General features: G+C 34.1%; 2 protein-coding genes across 2 annotated transcripts; one reads left to right on the forward strand and one right to left on the reverse strand.

Annotated features, from left to right (window-relative positions):
• Positions 1-340: 340 nt before the first annotated feature.
• LOC132736355 (uncharacterized) lies at positions 341-6,891 on the reverse strand. Its single transcript, XM_060723469.1, has 3 exons — positions 6,491-6,891; positions 5,917-6,145; positions 341-541 (listed from the first exon to the last, which is right to left on the reverse strand). The coding sequence occupies exons 1-3, from the start codon at positions 6,889-6,891 to the stop codon at positions 341-343; spliced, it is 831 nt and encodes a 276-aa protein (XP_060579452.1).
• A 15,041-nt stretch (positions 6,892-21,932) lies between these two features.
• Positions 21,933-23,192, forward strand: LOC132736356 (alpha-2Db adrenergic receptor-like). Its single transcript, XM_060723470.1, has one exon. It carries the CDS (start codon positions 21,933-21,935, stop codon positions 23,190-23,192), a length of 1,260 nt encoding a protein of 419 aa, XP_060579453.1.
• The last annotated feature ends 885 nt before the right edge of the window (positions 23,193-24,077 follow it).

Genomic DNA, 24,077 nt, shown 5'->3' on the forward strand with positions numbered 1-24,077 from the left:
AGATGATTGGTTGACCTGTCGTGACTAACTCTGTAGGGTTAACAAGGGTCGTTTTTGTTAGTCGGAAAGCTGATGGCTTGGCCGTATTGTCGAGTCCTTCACCACTACTGAACGAAGAACGGGCTACCAGAAGATTCAGCATGAAAAATACGTCCCCGATGAGACCGGCAAGGATGCTACATTCTCGGACATATGGTTAATTCCGGCGCCGAGTATAAATAACCTCAAAAAACAAACAAATTGTAAATTACCTCAATTACAACATATAGGACCTTACACTAAGTACAAGTTAGTTTTTATTAAGTGAACATTTTAACAATTAAGTACCGAAGGTCACTAACTACGGGTCACTTCGTTTTGGGTTCTTGTTATTCTGGTTCCCGGTATCTAACAAGTATTCTGGTTCCCGGCATCTAACAAGTATTCTGGTTCCCGGCATCTGACAAGTATTCTGGTTCCCGGCATCTAACAAGTATTCTTTGCGTAGCGAAAGGGGAAGGAACTCCAGACTAGGTTCTTGTTCAATTTCACTTAATAAATACTAACATATATAAAGGGAGAAAAAAATCATGAATACAAAAGAATGGCAGATTATTCTCCCCCAAACCAGTTCATCACCCTGACGATTCACCCATAAACTGTTTCTTCCCATGACAGTCCTTCCCTTAATTTAAAATATGAGCTATCCCCCCAAAAAGGTATTTATTACTTATTTATTTTTTATCCTTTTTATAAACGTATTTTATTGTCATTTTTTTCCAACATGATTTAGATGTATTGAAAGAGTGAAGGCAACTTTTTCCCCATAGATTTACTACATTTACAAGTTGTACATAGATGATCTTTTGAGAATTTATGTACAATCATGTAGAATCTAATTAATTTATGATCATAAATTTATCATATGAACAACAAATAAAAGTTTACATATATTTAATATATGCAAATTTATTAATAAGAAAAACATGTGATGACCATGAGTTTTACATATGTTTGTTAACACATGTTTTTCATATGGTCCTGTTTAACATATGTTAGTTTACATATGGAAAACATATGGTGTACCAAATATACATCAAATCTGTGGTGCATATTTACCTGTGTGTATGATCTATCTTTCATATTTTTAGCTTTGTTGGCAATTGATATAATTATCTTGAAAATAAAATTTGTACTTAAGTCAAAATATTACTTGTTAACATTTTGCTACCTTGACGACATATAACTGCATGTTCAATGCGACATTTTCAGTTGTAGTACTAAATCCATTATCATAATATTATTAAACACATGCTTGACATTTCTAGAGAATTAAAAAAGTATGGATTTCTAAGACATACATAATATGACTTTAAGTTACAAACTAAGAACGTATGTATAAATCAAATATTTATATTCAATAAATATTTCCATCAATTTAGATGAAAGATATTATTTAATTCTACCCTTGAAATATGGTGCTTTATTTTATGCTTTTCAGTGGATTACTGATTTATCCGTTAAAATTATATTTGGTAATTTCACAGTGAAAATTATCAAAATATAATTTCACTCTTTTCAATGACGAAACTACTTTTTTAAGATTTTCCCCATGTGGTACCTCGATTTTATTTTTGCTGACAATTCTGACAATGTCAGACTGTTTAAAGAAAAAGCAAAGCAGAAATTGATAAATAACTTAAATGTCAAAAGTAATAAAAAGAAGAAAACTTACTTCTATTCATTCGAATTCCAATCACCAAATTTCGTCTCTAAATTTTTTTGTTTCATTTTTACAGTCTAAAAAATACATTCCTTCCACATGCAAAACTGCTCTTGATGACATTTTGGCATATTAAAGTATCCTACGAGCAATAACTGCCGTATGCTTTATGAAAAAATGAAAAGCATTGACAGCTATCACTGGAAGAATAAGTAAAACAACCCAGCGTTCTTGAGCAAGCTTCCAATTTTTCCATTTTCCGAGCTCCTTTTCTGAATGTTTTCACATCTGTCAACACTTATATTTTGTCTGTTACAATCCTCAAATAAGTTTTCTTTCTTTTAAAAAGGTGTATGACTAAAAAATCCAAATTATATCCCTCTGAATCTTTTTTTCTTATTTTCTTCCCATGAAATACACAACTTTAAAAAATGAAAGCCGCTTACAATTTACAAAGCCAGGTCTAATATAAATTCGCAGTAAGTAACAGAAATATGGATGGATGGTTGGACTTTTTCTCCTACAAGAATTGTTTGTTTTTATTATTAAAACAAGCGATCATTCATATTTTTTTGATAAAATGAATAAATATCACTGTCATTTAACGTTGATTGGCGGACTTATTTTTCAGCTCAAGACTTCTTGTTTTTAATGAGAAATTCCGACTAAATGGGGCTCTCAATGGGGGAAACAGTTTTAATATTAACGTTAAAATTATGAAAATTAACTTGTTCTTAAGCATAAAATAAAAAGAAAATTTGTCTGTTTGTTGTGTAAGATGTAATTTTATTTCATCTCGTGAATTTTAAAAACAGTATTCTCACTCGTGGCTACGCCACTCGTGAGAATACTGTTTTTAAAGCCCACTCGATGAAATAAAATTTCATCTTACACACAAACAAACAAATATCCTCTATATATCAGTCAAATATATTTCATATTTTTTTAAAATAAATATGAAATATATATATGAAAGTGGGCGGAGTCAAAACTCATATTTATTTTAAGGGACTTCTTTCGCCGTTTTGTTTGAAAAATCTGATAAATACAAACAACTTTTTGTTGAATTTCGTGTTGAAAACCATCTAGAATGATAGAAAATGGTCTAACTAAGAAAATTAATCCGAACACCAATATCTTTAATTCAGTCATTAACGCTGTACAGACGTTTTTAGAGTTGTATACGTGACGTCACAATGTAGCGCTAAATATCGCGTGCAAAACAAGACAATAATTATATCACTGCGCGCTGTACAATTGCAGTTGCGTAGCAAAAAGGGGGGTCCATTTTTCTTTGATAATGAAATTAAATAAAAAGGTTATTTTTTCGTTTTTCGTGAAATATGGTATATATTTTCACTCAACTTGATAAAATGCCATATATTTTCACTCGCCGTCCCGGTTCGTGAAAATATGTGGCATTTTATCATGTTTCGTGAAAATATATTCCATATTTCACTCAAACGAAAAAATATCCTCTTATTATTTAATTTTACCCATGAAATATGGTGCTATATCAGTCAAATATAATTCATTTTTTTAAAGATAAATATGAAAGTGGGCGGAGTCAAAACTCATATTTATTTTAAGGGACTTCTTTCGCCGTTTTGTTTGAAAAATCTGATAAATACAAAACAACTTTTTCTTGAATTTTGTTTTGAAAACTATCTAGCATGATAGAAAATGGTCTAACTAAGAAAAGTTATCCGAACACCAATATCTTTAATTCAGTAATTAACGCTGTACAGACGTTTAAAGAGTTGTTTACATGACGTCACAATGTAGCGCCAAACAGCGCGTTCTTACGCATAAATTACTGCGCGCTGTACAATTGCAGTTGGTAGCAAGCATTTTCTTTGATAATGAAATTAAATAAAAAGGTTATTTTTTCGTTTTTCGTGAAATATGGTATATATTTTCACGACACATGATAAAATGCCACATATTTTCACGAGCCGGTACGGCGAGTGAAAATATGTGGCATTTTATCATGCTGAGTGAAAATATATACCATATTTCACGCAAACGAAAAAATATCCTCTTATAATTCTGTCGTTAACGGTAAATATTACCACAATTAATATAAAGCAGACGAGAATTTAACTTTCTGTCTTGAAATAATATTATTATCACTACAGCTTTAAAAGGTAAAAAAGCAATATCTGATTAAATAATTTCTATAAAGTTACAAAAAACAACAACAAACAAATAAAAACAAAACTGAAGCCACAAGAAAAACTAGTAATACAAAAAGAAACAAACACCATCCCACCAAAAAATCAACCAATAAATAAATAAATAAAAAGAAATAGAAATAACCCAAACCAACAAACAAACAAGCTAGCACACGTGAAAACTAAAAACTATATGTGAACAAAAACGAATGAAAGGCTCGGAAACATAATTTTGTCAATGATTGTTGCGCATGAACATTCTCTCCTAATGAAATACAATGTATACCAAAATATGACTTTCATACAATCAGAGGTTTTACGTATTAGGTATACCATCACGTGACCTTTCTTATGCCTTAACCTCACGAGACGAAGTCGAGTGAGGTTGCATAAGAAAGGTCACGTGATTATGGTATAATTTACGCAAACCCAGAAATCGTCAACGCACCAATGGTGTATCTGTTTTAACCTATAGCTCCGCCAAGAAACACTTACTCCTTCGATCTTCAAAACTGAAAATTAGACCATAGTCTGGGTATGGTATAATTTACGGTTATTGGAAATATTATACTTGGAAGGAATTTTCATAAGAAGCGCTGAAGAGCTATAGGTTAATTTACGGTTATTGGAAATTATGTATAGGATACCGACCGAGTACGAGGTCTTTCTGTTTAGGAAAGACCTGGTCACGAATTTCGTGTGACACCGAGAGCGCGTAGAGCTCGAGGTGTTTCATGAAATTCGTGACCAGGTCTTTCCTTAACAGAAAGATCGATGTACGAGGTCGATATCCAACTTACACATCGTCAAACTTTATTGGCCTGAGGAAAGGCTGATCCGAAGCATTTGATGTAATGCACAAATATTATTTATACAGGTAAGTTTTTTTCAACGTTCTGCTTTAATACAATATATATTTTGTATTTAACTTTGTTTTTCCCTTTAAGATAATATTAAAAAAGCTAAATGTGCAATTTGTCAATAATCAAGTGAATAGGTATGTAATGGAAGATATGTTAAAGAATGATTAATTATGTTGATAGTATTTCGTATCAGACAATGCAAATTCTAGGACATTTGCCCTCGGACAGTTGCCTCCTCGGACGTTTGCCCCCCCCCCTTACCCCTTCTTTTTTTTTCGCTATTGCGACTTGTCACTTGTCAGAGGTCATCTCGTGTATAGATTTTTTGTATGCCAATGGAAACATTATAGTATTTAGACTATCACAAATTTGCGCGATATTTTGTGTGTATTTAAGCACAATGAAATTTCGACAATAGGCGATGAATTTGGGTAGCAAAGACTTCATCAATAAAATATTTTAACATTTTTTTAAAACGGGGAGGGGTCACATGTCCGTCCTTCCAAATATATGAAGGGGCAAATGACCGCTACTGCAAAAAGGGAGCAAACTTCCGAGGGGGCAACTGTCCAAAGGGTAATGTCCTGATACCCAGACTACGAAAAACGTAAATGGCAAGTGTGAGATACATAAATCGAAACTATATTTTATATAGCAGATTATAAAGTGTTCTAGAATAAGATATGATTGGTCATCATAAAATTTTTTATTCTAAGTCACTAATAACTTTAAATAATTTTAAAAATCGTAAGTATGCTGTAATTACTGTTTCATAGTTTCATAGATATAAACTTGAAGCGTCCATTCTGTTATATTGTGAACTTAATGACAGAAGAACCACTTAGATTGCTATTACTTTCAAAAATGACGCGATTAAATAAATGTGTCCTAACTTTGATATGCTATCCATTATTTTTTGTTCAAAGATTTAATATAGGGATGCTGGAATTATTGTTATTTCCTAATTCGCTTTCGCTTAAACGGAAATAAATCATTTATCCCTTATTCTACAGAAACTAAGAAAATATAACACAAACACATATGTAGAATCAGTCATTCACATTGCATTTATGATCGAATTAACAAAGAACGGGCAAATGGGGCAAAAATTAACAATAAAGACTAATATTACTCAAACAATTGAAAAACGAAATTACAATCCTAAACATTTACTAACTAAAAGTCGTTTATCAATGTCATCCTTAACATAAGAGTCCTTACCCTTTTCACTTTTCCAGCGTCCATGACGTTTGAATAGTCTATCTGATACTCCAGCATTGGCAGCAGCTGAAGCGCCACCTGATCTTAGACTATGCAATCCAAATTTTGATTTGTCCAAACCGATATGCTCAAACATATCTAAAATAAGTTCACGAGCTCTAGTGTAAGACAATGGAGAAGTACCTCTTAATTTATAACAATTAGAACTCTTGAAAAAAGTAACAGAACGAAATATAAAATCGTTTGAGTTTTCATCAATGTTTGCCATAGTTAAATAACGCAATAACATGTTAACAGGACAAGTTACATTTCCAGTCTTTGCTATTAAACACCAACTTCCATCTCGATAAATGTCTGTTTTACTGTGATCAATAAACAATGCAATATGATCAGTCTTAAAAAGAATATCAGAACGCTTAATATTTATCAGTTCAGAAAATCTTAGAAAACCAGCGTAAGCTAAAAGACACATTGATATATTTCTAAGATTAAATAAATTTACATCAGTATTACCAAAAACATTAACCAACTTAAAAAGTATTTCCGGAGTAACAGGTTCTTTCCTAGAAACACGATGTCCCAGAATTCTATGAGCAGCCTCCCTGACTGATTTCACTAAAAAGGATGAACACGGATTATTTAAATTTCCTGCTAAATCATTAGCCCATTTCATACCATAAAATGCTTCATCCACAGTAGATGGAGAATTACAACTTTGTATTAAAGACACTAAATATAAAGAAAAATCCACATCATTGGCAGGGAAAACGACCAAACCATGCTGTCTGGCCCATTTACTCCAACTGTTGTAGGATCTCTGGTATTTTTTACTCGTATTACAGGCTTTTGATGAAAGAGCGACTTCCGGAAGTGAAGCAGCCAGGGAGGATAACTCTGGATCACCGTACACTTTATTACTCAATCGGTTCATTATTAAATCTGAAAAATGTATAATAAATTCAATCGTTAAAAAACTGATCAAATAAGAATTAAGTAAGAAAAGCATAAAAACATAAAACATTAACAGGCCTGCCAGACCACTTATCTACAAAATATCTTTAAATGTTTGCCTAGGCCAAATTACCCTAAATTAATCACATTAGATACGTCTAAGTTCTACTTAAATATAAAATACAAATCGTGTCAAAAGGCTACAATAACTCATTTGTCCTGGCCAAGTGGCCCTGGACTATACATATCTTATAAGAACAGGTCAAGTGACCTTGACTGAATAACCGTTTACACACGCTAGCCCTGGCCAAGTGGCCCTGGACTTTACAAACATGTATCTTAAATAAAAACAATGCCATGGTCCAGTGACCCTTGAATAAATGGAACATTTTTCGTACACTAGCCTTGGCCAAGTGACCCTGGACTAAACATATCTTAAAGAAAAAAACCTATGCAAACTAACGTACACAAGTCCTGGCCAAGTGGCCCTGGACTTAACATATCTTAAAATCAATGTGCAAAAAAAAATGATACAAAAATGACAAATAACTAATACGCAAGACCTAAACAAAAAGGCCCTGGCTCCATAAATTAACATTATGAAAACCATAAATCACTTCCGGAAAATTAATAAGTGCATGGAATGAAAAGAAACTTCAACAACATTCATATATGTCAAACTTGAATAGCAGACATTTAAAAAACAATTACTTTAGCAACAATCTAATCTCACTGCTAAAACCTTTCTTGTGAACTTTTTTGAACCAAAGATTGTATTTATTTTTTTTTTTATATTGAATAGAAATATCTTGACCAGCTTTAAATTCGAGCACTTCTAAAATCATAGATTGCTTAATACTAGTATTGCCAAAAAAAGGAACGGCCAAAAGGCAGCAGAGGACCAATTCGGAACTATGAAAGTGCCAACAGCCCCGCAAGAAACCAGGTATTTTATAGCTCTCGGTACCAAATTTACCGGCGGAACTAACCAATTATTTTCTTCAGCCCAAGATACTGAAAAGGCATCAACATTTTCAGTCCCTGGTACCCAAAACTTAGAATTAAATCTAGGAGATCTTTTATTATAATGATTAGCAAACCAGTCAACTGTATGGGGACCCCACAGACTATCTAAAAAATCAAAAAAAGTCCTCGGAAACTCCCCAGTCATCCCAATCAAAAACTTTACTGATTGCGTCGGCAACAGAATTTTCTTTCCTAGGAACCCACTGCAAACAAAGGGAGATGTTACCTTCAAGGCATAATTTGAAAATTTCCAACGCAATAGCATGTAATTTAGGTTTCATACAACCACTATCAATTATAACGACACAATTTTGATTGTCCGTGCACCAACGAACACAGTGACCTTTCAAACGACTGAAAAAAGATCGTACGGCAAAATTGATAGCAGTTAATTCCCGCCAAGTAGAACTTTCAGACTTTTCGGATTCCGACCAATTTATATGACAGATTTCGTCGGGGAAACCTTTAATTATAGCCCCGGCGGCATAAGAGCTAGCATCCAAAAAATAGTTATTGTGTGAGACAAGTTACTAAATACAGGCCGTACTGGATTATAACCTAAATTTCTCATCCAAAATTCAAATTCATATAAACATCCGCTATCATGACTTAAATTTAAGTTCGAATCCCAACTTTGTCTAGCTTCTATAGCCATTTGTAAATTTTTAGTCATGAGTTTACATACATTACCTAAAACCGGGATCATCGACACAGTTTTCCCAGTTACACGTGCGAATTCCCTAGCGGTCAGAGACGTCAAATGTGATAAACAATAGGAAATAGCTTCTCTCGTGCTATTCAGTCTTCTTTCAGAAATACCTAAAGAATTATTGGTTAAATTCCAAACTAAACCAAGCCATTCTTGCATAGCAGACTGGCGTTTCCGTTAGTTTTACCCATGCCGGAAATTTCATCTGGCATGGGGGGTTCCAGATGAGTCGCGTGCTGTACAGTGGCACGCTTAAGCCTAGGTCACAAATAAGAAAATGCCGCCGGGCGGCGTCTGTTTCTCCAAAAAATCGCAATATCGGCCGGCGTCCGTCCGGCGGCAGTGACTATCGGACGGCAGCAGCTGAAAATTTTGCTCATCGGGCGGGCGCCTTCGAGTTTTAAGTAATACTTAAAAGCTAACGGCGGCCGGACGATAATTTTTGGGGTCACTGAGTATGAATATCATCGAGCAGACATCGTTCGGTCGCCGGGCGGCGACCGGGCGATGATTTTTTTGATCGGGCGATTTTTTGTTCTACTAAAACAGCGTCCGATTTAAAAGGCGTCCGAGCGGACATCGGCCGGGCCCCGCCCGGTGCCTGAATAGAGACAAGTAGTCAAACGATTATCGCCTGGTACCCGGACGATTCATGTACAGGCACCGGGCGGTCATCGTTTTGTCATCTGGCGACCGGGCTGCTTGTGTTTGTTGTAATTTCAGCTTGAAGAAGTTGTAATTGCCTCAAAAATATGTTTGTAAATTTCTTTTGAATACTAGTAAACATGATTTTTTTCTTCAATGTCCATGCGAATGTCTGATTGAGTTTCGCTTTCTACGGCCTCGATACTGGTCGTTGGTGACTCGTTGTCAACAACACGGACCAACTCCTTGGCCTTCCCCTTGGCTTTGGCAGCTGACTTCTTTGCTGGCATAATTACAACTAGCTGATTTATCTAGGATGTCATTAAATGTAAAGTCATTGTCGCCCGGCGCCCGCGCGGCAACCGTCCGATTCACTTTTAAATCGCACAGGCGCCGTACGGACATCGGGCGGCGACCGCCTGATCCGTTCAATTCTTTCTGTAAAATCTACTCGGCAAAAATCGCCCGACGACTGTTTCATTCATGACCACGCAAGGAATCAGATTTAAAATCGCCCGGCGTCCACGACATCAAAAATTCTGCCGATTTTATAAAAATCGTTTAATCGGACGGCGCCCGTTTTATTTGTGACCTAGGATGACGTCATTTTACCGTTATGAATGAAGTTGCAATTTCATACGCTGTTGTAAGAAAGTAGTTACGGTTGTCATGATATAAATTTCTATTGAAAATAAAGATAAAGAATTTAAAATATAATGAAATATGGTAGAATATGCAAGAAAAAATATCTGACATATGTTTGCGGTTCGGATCGGAATATCCGTCCCTCGGTAACCCGCCCATGGGCGGTAACTCGGCAAGCCTCGTTACCGCCCAATGGGCGGGTCACCTCGGGACGGATATTCCGATCCGAACCGAAACATATGACAGATATTATTATTCCAAAGTTTGAACAGGGATAAAAATTGATTTTTCTAAATTCAAAATAAAACCTGCTTGTAAAATAACAGATTTAACAAAATGAGCATCCTGAAGAGTTAACTCAAACTTTTTATTTACCCCCCATCCATCATCTAGAAAAAGCACTAAACGAACTCCATTTTCCCTGACGTATTTAACTACAGCTCTTAAACATTTCGAAAAAATGAATGGAGCAGAAGTAAGACCAAACGGCAATACAGTAAAAACAAAATACTTTTTCTTGCCTTTAATATTCCAAGAAAATCCCAGAAAACTTTGATGTAAAGGTGAAATATCTATATGATGATAAGCGGATTTTATGTCAAATTTAAACATATAACCATCTTTAAAAAGCATTTCAAAAGCTACTTTCCAGTCTTCAAACTTAAAATGTTCCTTCCAAATAAACTTATTTAAATGACTTAGATCAAGAATCAGCCTTTTCTTGCCAGTGCTATTTATAGCAACAGAAAGGGGATTAACAACATAGGGTTTAAAAGGTACTTCTAAAATGCATCCCGCATTAAGCAAATCTAAAACAGCATCCGTTACAAAATCGGAATTTGAAATAGCAGATTTGTTATTACGTAAAACGTAACTCAAAGGTGTTTCTAAAAATGGAATCTTATACCCAAATTCTATAATATCAAGAACAAAATCATGGGCCTTTAAAGTATTCTTCCAAAATTGTACATTTTTACAAAGCCTGCCTTTGACGGAAGGCTGAGCAATTACATTATCGGACATGTTTGATAATCTGTATTCAAAAAACTTGCTATGAAAAAGTAAAGTTTTACAATCAGCATGTGCAAAATCAGTGAAAAAATACTCATCATTTATCTTCTGTTGACTCCCTGCCTTGATGCTTGACGACTTGAGAGGGAAAGTCTCCACCTTTTTGCCACGAGAGTCCGCTGAATCCACGTGTAGTAGGGTTTGTACTTGGGGCCTGCATTTTGCTTGGGCAATCTGGTCGGGTGTGTCCAATCCCACCGCATGCGAAACATTGGATGAAGGAAGGATTTCGCCGAAACTGACGAAAAGAACTTGGTGTAGTCGAATTACCCGGAAGTACTGCTGAACCGAGTTGACTGTCCATACAAGAAGAAACAATACCAGAAGTGAACGAAGGGCTCGAGCTAGGCTTTTTGTTCGGGCGTGGTTTCTTCTTCTCAAGAGCCCGTTTTTCCGCTCGACGGAGCTTCTTGTCATCCTCGCTATCGCTGGCAAGTTCGTCTGATAAATACTCGTTCACTGTATCCCAACCAGCGGGTGACTTGTCGGCAATTTTTATGAGCTTGTTGCGCCGACTCAATTTTTTACGAATGTCACAGAGGCTGTCCAAAACAGACTGACGCCTTTCACCTTTCTTGAGCAAGTCTTACCTTAAATCTAAATATTGAATCAAATCAGAACTGAATATATGTTGACGCTGATTCCCTTTGTACTTAAACGTGTATGAACTGTAATCTCCTCGAAAACGTTTAAAAGTTTCGATTGAAGAAGTATGCACTTCGTCTCTTAAATCTCTCTTTAACGAATTAAATTGCTGGTCAAAGTAATTTCTCATCAAATCAAAAGACTGTGAAACAACATCGTCTCTAGAATTATCCGATTTATCTCTGTAAATATAACCACGTGGTCGCTCGTCTTGCAGTTCTTCGTTATCAGCCATTGATATCAAACTTGTAAACGTGATTGACTATGCAATGCAATGTGAAGACCTCGAATGATTAACTTTAGCGAACCGCTAGCTACTGTAACCCAACGAATATTCGCGACCAATTAATATTCGCTTTATTCGCGGATGGCCACGAAGCGCGAATATTTGTTTGCGCGAATAAGTCCGCACGATTTCGCGAATAAATTGGAGAGAAAATTTTATTTTAGACGTGGTTATGCAAAGCTACTTGACCGGATATATTCGAATTTTACGGGCACCTGTTAGGAAGTAATGAATTGTTATGAATATTGCCATAAAGCAATAAAAACACAAACTAAGTAAACTACTACTATTTTATAAATATCAAAAGAACTCTATGTCAATATAGCAATCAAAATAAACATCCACATTTTAATACAGTTTATGAAATACTAGTAGGCCTATTGTCAATCACGTTCCGTATAGGGTACTATACGGAGCATGTGTCAGTTTTAAGTTTCTTCATATTTACACTTCTATACTAAGTTTATGCATACAAAGTACTCGCACTTATTTTAAAAAATGTTTGAATAAATCGTTTGACAAAAGTGGGAAAACTGTCGAGCATCACAAAAGGCTATATTGTTTTTTGGATCCTATAAAATATTTTTTTGAGTGAATTGTTAAGACAAAGGTGGTATAGACCTATTGAGCATCACAAAAGGGTATTGGGTGTACATAATTACAAACAGTGAAAAACAAGATGGTTTCATACCAGTATCGATTTTTACCCATCAAACTTAACAGCCTGTATAGCTCAATTGGTTAGATTGCGGACTCATAAAACATAATTTTCTCGGCGTGGGTTCGATCCCTGATTGAAGAAGGTATTTTTTTATGAAACGCTCAAATTGAATTTCTTAAAGACTTTTCTAGATAAAAATGAAGACGAACAATACATGTACAATATAGAGAAAATGTTTTGCTGAATTGTGATCACAATTCACTTACCAATACAATATAAGGCTAGCGTATTGTTAATCCCATTTAAGACACCAATTATGACCTCACTTATTGAAGATTAATAGTCGGCTAATAGATTTTACTGCCCCATTGGACTTTCCAATCCGCGCATTTTTTTTTTACGGAAATCAAGAAAACGCGGAAATTAATATTCGCGAATATGTCCGACCTCGGCAAAACGCGAAAATTTGTATTCGCGAATATAAATTGGGTTACAGTATATATCAACACAGTTCGTAAATTTCGTGCAAATAACAACGTGTAGAAACAAGGATAAATACATCTAAGCGCATTCAATAAACATTATCTTGTTTAAAATATGTCTCCGGATTTTGTAAGACAGGAACATTATGACAATCATTTACATTTTATTTCATTTTTTAATTTTTGATTGCATTTCATGTTTTCTTTGTCTGCGCATTGACAAGTCTATTTTTCCACGTGTATTTCATGACCGGGTCTGTCTGATTAGAACAGACCTGTGCACGTGCAAAAGATAGACCTCATAACGGACTTTCTTTTGTTTAAACAGGTCTATCTGAAAAATATAGACCTGTCACAAACAAAAGAGGAGGTGTGTAAACTTGGAAGAATTTTACATAAGAAGCGCTGAAGAGCTATAGGTTAATTTGCTTTATCTTATTACTTTTCAATGACTGTTTTATGTAATATGTATATCTTCGAACATTCGGAGGCAATAAAGATGTATATCTACGGTGGCATAGATACGGTGGCATAGAGGTGACATTTGCAGTTTTATTTAATTTTATCTGGTGGCCACGACTTATTATCTTGAGTCCTCAAGATATTATCTCGTGCCCACGACTAATTATCTTGTGGCCACGACTTATTATCTTGTGACATCAAGATATTATCTCGTGGTCACGACCTATTATCTTGTGGCCTCAAGATATTATCTCGTGGCCACGACTTATTTTAACCAATGAATATGGTCGTTTCATCTTGTGGTCACGACTAATTTTCTCGTGGCCACGACTTATTATCTTGAGGTCATGACTTTTTATATTGATGCCAAGACTTATTATCTTGTGGCCACGAGTTATTATATTGTGGCCACGACTTATATCAGCCAATGAAAATGGTCGTATCATCTTGAATAAAAGTTAATATAATTTTATAATTATTTTTGTACCCCTTTCTTCTTTTTTGTATGGTCTGGTGTTTCTTTCATTCTTCTAAATATTCTATGCTTAAATTTGATATAAAATATTGATAATTATTACACAGTCACTTTGTAAAATAAATATACATGTTTTGACTTCACAAAAAGTAGATGTGATATGTTTAAAATTCTTCAGGATATAGGTGGTCACCATGAATATATATAGTGTCAGTTTTTTAAAGAAAAAAATCAACTTACTTGACCTGTTATAAGAAACGAAACTTCTGGTACATAGTTTATTGATTCCTTTATTTAAGTTAAACGCATTAAGTTAGATTTAAATAAATTTCTGTGATAAAAATATTCTTCTTAAGGATCAGCACAGTATATCTTTAAAAGATTTAATGAATATAAACTATTTTACTCAAGGATGAGCACAGTATATCTATAGGATTTAATTTAGAAATATAAGATGTTAATGTGTAATTTTAAGATCGCACATTCAATAACTTGCCCCTTTTTCTTGTGGATTCGAATCCCGTGAAAGACTTGTATCTAGATGGTCATTATTGAAGATATACTACAATGTCACAATGATAAATTACTGAATTTGACGGGTTTTCTTAGTCTCTTAATCAAAACTGACATATAAATGTTTAAAAGACAAATGTCAATTTTTTAAAGATCTCCTTGATTGCTACTGCTACTGCCTTGCTACTGCTACTACCAGTTTTACGTTTTTATAATTTTGCTATTGTTACTGCTACTGCCAATTTCACGTTTTATAATTTTCCTACTGCTACTGCTGTGCTACTGCTACTGCCAACTTCATGTTGTTATTTGTTTGGGTCGTCAGACCAAACAAATAATGGTAGCGAAATTTCAAACTCTGATGCTGTTTATTGCAAATGCCTAAAGTAGTCCGCTTTTTTGAAGCGGTTACTACCCTTTATATGTAAACTAACGCCGAAAAATTCAGGGGAGATCACTGCGTAAAGATTGTCGAATGACAGGCACATTAATTTTCAAGCAAAATAGCTCCCGAATGGTCGAAGATTTCTAATATTGTTTTATTCTTCATAAATAAACATGCTTATAGTAAGCTCCTTGATTATTTACATCTGTGTTAAACAACAGGTTTAGCGTCGAAATAATAAGTGTTACAAACCCTGATTTAGAATGATATGGTTTTCTTCAGGCAGTTAACATATACACCGTTAACATAAACACCGTTTTGTTGACGCATGGTTATATCAAGGTGTAGGTGATGATAAGATATTTTTGTCCTTAGTTAAACAAAGATTAAATGACCAATTTATACAGAACTGGAACTCAAGATTAACAAATTCTAGTAGAGCTTTGTTTTATAAAAATATTTTTTTCTTAGGTACCAACCATATCTTGATTGTTTTACTGCAAATAAATTTGTTCGGTCATTAACACGTCTGAGAGTGTCCTCTCATAGACTACAAGTAGAAGCTGGTAGGTGAGCAAAACCAACCAGAATACCTTTAAACGATAGAAAATGTTCAATATGCAATACTCTTGAAGACGAATACCATTTTGTTATTGAATGCTCATTATATACAGAATTAAGAAACACTTACATTCACAAGAAGTTCTGGAACAGACCAAATATGTATAAATTTATAGAATTATTAAATTCAGAGAATAAAAAAGTGATAAGAAACCTAGGAATATTTGTTGAAAAAGCTTTTAAACTAAGAAATTCTATCATTTAAGTATTTGTTAAAATTATAATTATTTTTTATTAATACCGTTAGTTGAAACAATCTCATGTAGTCATTAATATAATTTAGTGTCTAAGTATACCGTTAAGTAAAGTGTCTTTTTTTTTCTATAAACTATGCATACTATATTAATTTAAGTGATATCATCCTTCAAAAGATGAATATATTCTAGGGTTACTTTTGATACTTTATAAATTTTCTTTTGTCTCTATGTCGAAAGAGCTATGACACATGAATAATGTTAAAGGTACATTGTGTAGTATGCATATTTATTTATTTCATTGGATGTGATGTGCTCATTTTGTTGAAATATCTCATCTTAAATAAACGTATATATGTAAAACGAACATATAAATAACAATAAGTCATTTTGAACATGATTGTTAATTTATAGCATATTATCAGTCTTGCAGTTTCTTTTCGGTAAGGCCGATATATTTATGTTATAACCATTACAAATGAATTAAATATGCATCAATTATATTCTATGTTTCTTGTCTTAGAATGTGGCAAGAATCGTGGATTTATTCAGTACATGTATGTATATAACCTATTATTTGATGAATGTACATGTATATAATTTCACATAGGTTTAAAACTTTAAACATTTATTAAATATATATGTTTTGGATTACATTCATATCAAATGATACTATACATATATATGTAAGTTAAACACAACATTAATGTATTTATACTTGAAGAGTTTGTCGTTATGATCTTCTTCGATATTGTCATCATGCTATGCTATGTATTTCATATGTATATGCACTGTTCGTTGTCTAGTATTATGCTATTATCATGTCATCGTGGGCTTTTAAGCCTAATATGATTGAAATAAAATTATCTATCATATAATTTCACCGTTGCCGAGGGGTTTGCACGCTCGCTTAGGAATCGAGAGGTCTGGAGTTCAGGTGGTTTGTAACACTAATTATTCCGAGGCTAAACCTGTCAATTTTTTTAAATGTTTAAGTCAAATAAACATTGAATTGAATATCAGTGTTGCAATTAGTCTTATAGCCAATTTACTACAGTTAAAACACTGGAAAGCATTGGTGGCACTATTCAAAAACAAATTGGTTTATAATCTCACAACCTTCACCTTTATGACATTCTGAGACCCAAACAAATTCAATTTTGATTATATTTTTGTTACTGCTACTGTTCAGTGCTACTGCTAACTTCCCACCGGAGATTATCAGTTATAAAAGTGAGTGTATTTTATGAAAAACTGCATCCCTTCAACGTTATGACCATTAGATAAGAATACAGAGGGCCAATTAGTAATGACAAGACTGTAATCAGTCGATGTGTTAAGGCCTCAACAGACGGTAGGATTTAGTTGTACAGCACTAATTAGAGATAAGATGTACAATTTTCAAAGCAATACAACACTTGCATTCAGACGGTAATTCTACACTGTAAGAATCATCTGAGGTTTCCCCTAAAAAGGATCCCTTTACATTGATCCTTTACATACTTTACTCACTAAATACTTTTTTCGCCATGAGTAATGATTGAAACACCTCCATTTAAAAAAAAATATATATATTTTTTTAATGTGAAGCCTGACCGAGACTCAAACCTGGGACCCTCGGAATACCGTACTGCGGCTCTACTGACTAAGCTATCTGGCCGCCTACAAACTACCTCCCCTCCCCTAATTAGAGAACAATTCAATACCGTGACATAATCATTTTCGGAATAATTTGGGATTCGAACATAACACAACTTGGTTTTTCAACATCATTTTTACCCCATCTTACTACTATGTTTACCTTTTAGCCCTAATTGTTCTAGAATTTCACCCATTATCAGGAGATAATTTGGTTATCTGTTACTTGTCATTGTGGGAGGTCTGTAAAAATCAGTACGACAAGATTTTCAAAATAGAGCATGTCCTATCCCTTACATCTAGACATAAGGTTTCCAAAATCAAGAAATAGTAGCCTTCACACATTAAGATTTGTCTGTACATCTTAGTTTTAATTGGTGTTGTACTTCAAAATCCTACCGTCTGTTGGGGCCTTTACTGGGGATATATACAGTTTATAGTGATATACTAACTGATAAGCCCTTACTGAAATTCAGCACGTCTCTGGGTAAATGCGTAGGAAATTACTGATGTAAATCTACAGTGGTGCGTTCGATCCGCCTCTCCTGTGAAAGTTAATATCAGTAACTTTTGTTATAGATGAAACGACCATTTTCATTGGCTGAAATAAGTCGTGGCCACAAGATAATAATTCGTGGCCACAAGATAATACCTCGTGGCCAGAGATAGTAAGTCGTGGCCACGAAATTATATCTTGAGGCCTCAAGATAATAAGTCGTGGCCACCAGATAAAATAAAACTGCAAATGTCACCTCCATGCCACCGTATGTTATTGTTTAATGATGTTGTTTTTGTGTATGGGTTTTTATATAATACTATTATTGTTTAGAAGGCCACAGTTAATAATATTGTAATATTTGTTTGAATACGATGGTATATCTTTATTTGCTAAATTATTTATCTAATAATTTTTAATTTATTAATTAATAGATAAATAATTAAGCAAATTAAGATATGCCATTAATTAATTAATTAATTAATTAATTAATGTTTTAATTAATGTTTTAATTAATTAATTAATTAATGTTTTAATTAATTAATGTTTTAATTAATTAATTATTTAATTAATGGTTTAATTTATTAATAGTTTAATTAATCAATGGTTCAATGGATAATATCCATTTATTTATTTATTTAATATTTATTTATTTATTTATTTTAACTGAAATATAAATTTGAAACTTTATAGAAATCATTTTGTGATCATAATAAAATTAAATTATATATAGAAATTATCCGTAAAATATTTAAAATTAGAATATTTAAATAAGTACACGGTGAAGATTTATACCAATTGTATCATAGTTTGGGGACCTTTCTGTTGAAAATGTGTGAGAGTTAAATCGTATACACGTACATGTACATGCACAGTGCGCTAACTGGAGTGCTGGTATTAGTTACCCGCACTGCAGGACATGCCCATTGATTGGTTCATTTTGTCCGGGGTTTACATATTGTGACGACAGAGAAAGGGATAGATGCTCGTTCATTGGTTATTTTTTGTGGGGTTTCATATTGTGGTATCAGGGTTTGACTATGATACAAAAAAGAAAGAACATCAAAACACTCGGTAATCTGATTTATACTCGGGGGCTACGTTCCCTCGTACAAATCAGATAGCACCGCGTTTCGATGCTTTTTCTATTACTTATAAAAGCGTTTTGTGAGTAATCAAAGTCGCAGACATGTATAAACCGTCTAGTTACGCCCGTGTGATTATTACACGACACCGGGTAATGAAGCATTTATGGTATTGACTGTTTATCCAATAGACAAAGCAGAGTGCGTTATGGTGCTAGTCTGAACTGTCACAAGTACTATAAAACACGCCAATTCTTGACGACTTTTGAATTCTAGTTCAACTACGGAGTATCTATCTATTTCTGGAAAAGATCGTGGATTGTTGTTATAATATAGGTATAGGAATAATTTTCAGTTATTCTCATATAATTCTAAATTTATTGGAGGGGGGGGGGGGGGGTCAGAGATGTATGTTCATTTCTTATTTCAGTTTCCATGTTTTGGTAAATTACAAACATTACTTTAAAGATATTACATTGAACACGTTCTGTATTCTATTTTTGAACTATATTACTTCAGTATAAAATGTTTGTATTTGTTTTATTTAAAAGCTTTATTTTGAATAAGATCTTATCAACAAGATTCCTGGTTAAAATGTATGCAAATACTACCAAATTGTTTCCTGGTTCCAATGTAAAAAGTTTAAGGGTATTTCTTATGAAATATTTTAATAACATTTATCAACAGTAAAATTATATTGGTTCTATTACTACAATGTATATGGTTGATTCCCGAAAATGTTGTAACATAGAATATCTCTGTTATTTAATACACATGAATAATGTACGTTAACAGAATAAAATGTTCCGAAACAAAATATTATTTTGTTATTTTAAGTACAGTTTTATCCGTTTAGCAATGATTTTTGCATGACTATTCGCTTTAATGGCAATAAATTATCATATTTATATCATACAAGCAGTCTGGAAGTATACTTTTTTTCAAAATTCAAACATTCAATAAATTAAGCATGAGATATATAGCTTTATTCACTTTAACTGGCTTTGCTTTAGTTTTAGATCAAATGCTTATTATAATATTTGTATGAATTTTTACCTACTCCATGATTTTTTCAGACAAATTCATTTGCATTATTTTCATTTAAATATCAAAGAAAAGGAAAACAATACTTTTTAATTTTTTTTCAGACTGTATAAATAAATAAATAAATAAATAGATAAATAAATAAATAAATAAATAAATAAATAAATAAATAAATAAATAAATAAATAATTAAATAAACAAACAAACAAACAAACATCTTAGGCATGTTTATGTTATGATCTAGTAATAATCAGAATTTACTGTGTACAGAATAAGGATAAAGCTTTTTAAAAAAAAATATTATGTTAACTAAGTATCAAAGAAAACTAAAAGTGTGAGAAACATGAGCTGATGATATGACATATTAATATGGAGGAGAATAAATTGTTCTAGAACAACTAATGTTATTCGTCATATAAATTAAAGCTATTTTCAACACTTGAATTCTTTGAACGAGTTGAATAAAATTATATTATGCGAGCCTCTAGCAAGAATAATATTATTTTATTCAACAAGTTCAATAAATTTAATGATGAAGCTGCACGAATATAATATTCATTTTATCACATATTTTAAAAAAATCCGGTGAAAAAGAAAAAGATAGATAGATAGATACTTTTTACTCGTCAAAATTTACCGCGTCTTTTCGCTGTCGTAAAAGAGATACGGGTATTTGATAAATGTTAACACTAAATCAATCAGAACTTCATCAACATGCTTTTTTTTCACGTAATATTTTAATAAAAAACCCTCTAAATGGTATAATTTTTTTGTTTTATCAATATTTGAAATACTTTTGAAAATGTGTCCATTGTACTCGTAGACCGATCCACTTCAAATATAACAATATTTGTGTAATTGCATAATTATATAATATCATTTATAGTACTTTAAGTTTCTTTTAAGCCTCGGTCTCACTTACTCCCGGCAGAGCCTAGGACAATCCCGATAAGTTATCGGGATGATCCGGGACGATCCGGGGTGAAATTAGTGTTGCGGTCACACTTACCCCGGCAGCACTACGGTAGTTCCCAACTAACCACCAATGATGCGCTCCGGATCATCCAGACGGAGCCCAGGTGAAGCTACGGTTCATGCCGGTGCTTCCCCGGTCGTTCCTGGATGACGCCGGAAGAGCCCCGGTTGACCCAGGCAGAGCCCCGATCGATCCAGGCAGAGACCAGGAAGATCCAGACAGAGCCCCGGCAGAACCCGGTTGATTGAAAACGCCCGAAAATGATAACATTGATACATGATTTATTTAATATAATATCTATTGTTCCAGAATAGTAATTCATGATGATTTTCTGAAAAATCCTTATGCCATATTGGTTAGAAGGGAATTGGGAAGGGTTTTAAAACAAACAAGTGCAATTATCGCAAATTGTCGTTATACTTTTGAAATGATCCGGGCTTTGCCGGGGCTCTACTGGGATCAACCGTAGCTCTACCTTTATCATCCGGGCTCTGCTGTAGTTACCGGGGCGCTGCCGGCATATACCGGGGCTCTACCGTAGCCCTACCGTAGCTCTACCGGCTATATCATACCCCGGATCATCCCCGGTTTGTGCCGGCAGAGCTACGGTGCTTCCCCCGGTATAACCCCGGTCGTTCCCGGCAGAGCTAAGGATGAAGCCGGCAAAGCTATACCTTCCCGGATCATCCCGGACCACCCCGGTAATATCCAATATTTTATTCCATCCGGGGTGGAATGCCGGATGTTCCCGGATCATCCCGGACGTTGCCGGCAGGGTTACAGATGTACCCGGTTGTTCCCGGTCGTACCCGGTCGTTCCCGGATCACCCCGGACGTCTACCGGGGCTCTGCCGGGATGTAAGTGAGACTGTAACTTTAATAAGACATATTTATTCAATGTAAGATAGTATTAGGGGTTTACTAAATATAGATGCTTAAAATTTCCTTTGTTATCAACAGATATGGACAACACAAGTAGCATCGCCGGCTTACAAGGTAATTTAAATGATTCAAAGAATGGCACGTTCTTCTATACGCCGTCGCCGATCGGACCCGACTTCTTTACAGCATACAACATTTATTTATACCTCATGATCACTCTTGGTGTGCTCGGTAACCTGATTGTGCTAGCCGTATTCCTCTGTAACCGCCCGTCAAACACGACCGACTGGTTCATACTGGCTATAACCATCTGTGATTTCATCTCTTCGGCTGTAAATATTCCAGTCTATGCTACATTCACCAACGGATACTGGCGAGTCTATGGAACAACTCTGATATGTCGACTTCATATGTTTTTAAGTCAGTCTATTGTGCTATCCTCTGCCTTCTTGATTTGTGGACTAGCTTTGGACAGGTACTTGAAGATTTGCAGACGTCTCTCATCCTTTACAACAACGCGCGCGCGCAACGCTTGTTTTCTCATAACTGCGTCAACAACACTTTTGTCAATACCTTCCTATGTTATGTATGAAAATCGAGCTGGCCGGTGTGTATCAATTGTCATGAATTCAACACTGTTCTCATACTATTTCTTTGTTTTCATGATATTTGTATTTGCTACAATTGTTGTCGTGTTTTCCTACTGGAAAGTTACCAAAGCAGTTGTATTTAGTGAGTCAAATATTGCAAGACATACTATGAACAGAAACACAGAAAACGGATACAGTACCTTCTGCTGCTGTTTTTCCTCTAACAACAGAGTCGTACCGGCACAATCTACATCCAACATGTCTCGTAGCGGGCTTTTTAAAGACACTGTTGTAAATACAACATGTGAACAATCATCAAGTATTGCACACACAGAAAACGACAAAGACCATCTCAATGTAACAAGGCCAAAAGACACGACTGCCGCAAATCTTCAAGGGCAAGTTACAACCGTTTCCGGTCAGTTTGCAGATAAGACCTATAACAAAAATCAGCATATTTCAGCAAAAACCGACAAGCAATCACAACTACATAATTCAGCAAGTTTGAGAACAACAAAAATTTCGTTTTTAGTGTGTTCTGTATTCATTTTGTCTTGGATACCACCATGGCTAAGCTTTGTCCTTGCGTCTTTTCCTAGTATGACATCCAACTTGAATGTTGTAAAGTTCATGATGTTTGGAAGAATGACGTATCTGATAAATGGATTCTCAAACCCGATCATATATACATTGCTGAACAAAAAGTTTCGAAGACGTATTGTTAAAATATTTTGTCGCCACAATTTGTAATGTTTTCTTGAGAACAAATCATTGCCTCAATGAATGAAGAAAAATTGATTGCTCAAAGCACAAATCAGAACTGAGGTATGCGGCAGGCCAAAAACCAGTACAGAATGTATATTGACCAAAGAAAATTTTGAGATTCGAAACAAAATTAAAAAAATATTGTTTTATGACTTCAAGCCCGGATGCCATTTTTCTCACCATTATTTTTACACTTTTATTACTACCTATTCATATATATCTTTCTGTTACACTGTTGGATTCATGACCAAGTGGTTAAGGTCATTGATTTCAAGCCATTCGCCCCTAACCACTTAGAGTTCGAATCCCATCTTTTCATGTGAAGAGGATTTCACATTTTGAGTTCTCATCATTTCAAAATTACCTCTGTCGCCAAAAACTTAATATGAACATGTGTATTCGATACAAACTTTGTTGCTATTATAGTGAAAATAACAATTACATACAATGCACATAACAAAATGACATAGAATTGGAATTTGTAGATATATACAATACTTCTAAGAAAAAATGGATAGTCATATATGTATTATAATATTTATGCTGACTGTGTATTAGTAGTGATATGATTGCGATGCACAAAAATAAATGTGTTATATATAATCATTATACTTTATTTTTGTCCTATTTTGGCATAATTAGTTATATCTTTATGTATGTAAACTATATGAAGAAGAATATATAATCATAAATAAATAAATAAATATGATATGATATAATGATATGACATGATATGATATGATGATATAATGATTAGATAAGATATGACGTAAACTAGTCGAGATTTTGCTTCAAAAGAGGGCTTGTTAAAAACAACTTGTATTCTTTTATATGTTCACTCTTTTATATTTACAATTATTGACTAGTGTG

The sequence above is a fragment of the Ruditapes philippinarum genome, unplaced genomic scaffold (assembly GCF_026571515.1).
Source record: "Ruditapes philippinarum isolate M1 unplaced genomic scaffold, ASM2657151v2 ctg13167_1_1_1_1, whole genome shotgun sequence".
NCBI lineage: Eukaryota > Metazoa > Mollusca > Bivalvia > Venerida > Veneridae > Ruditapes > Ruditapes philippinarum.

Bases quoted from the DNA above. Each gene is read 5' to 3' on its own strand.
- LOC132736356 (XM_060723470.1), top strand. From the start codon at position 21,933: ATGGACAACACAAGTAGCATCGCCGGCTTACAAGGTAATTTAAATGAT.
- LOC132736355 (XM_060723469.1), bottom strand. From the start codon at position 6,891: ATGAACCGATTGAGTAATAAAGTGTACGGTGATCCAGAGTTATCCTCC. The intron at 6,146-6,490 runs GTTGGTTAATGT...TTATAAATTAAG, and splicing joins ACTCCGGAAATACTTTTTAA to AGGTACTTCTCCATTGTCTT. The intron at 542-5,916 runs GTTAGTAAATGT...TATATATGTTAG, and splicing joins ACATTGATAAACGACTTTTA to TATTTATTAAGTGAAATTGA.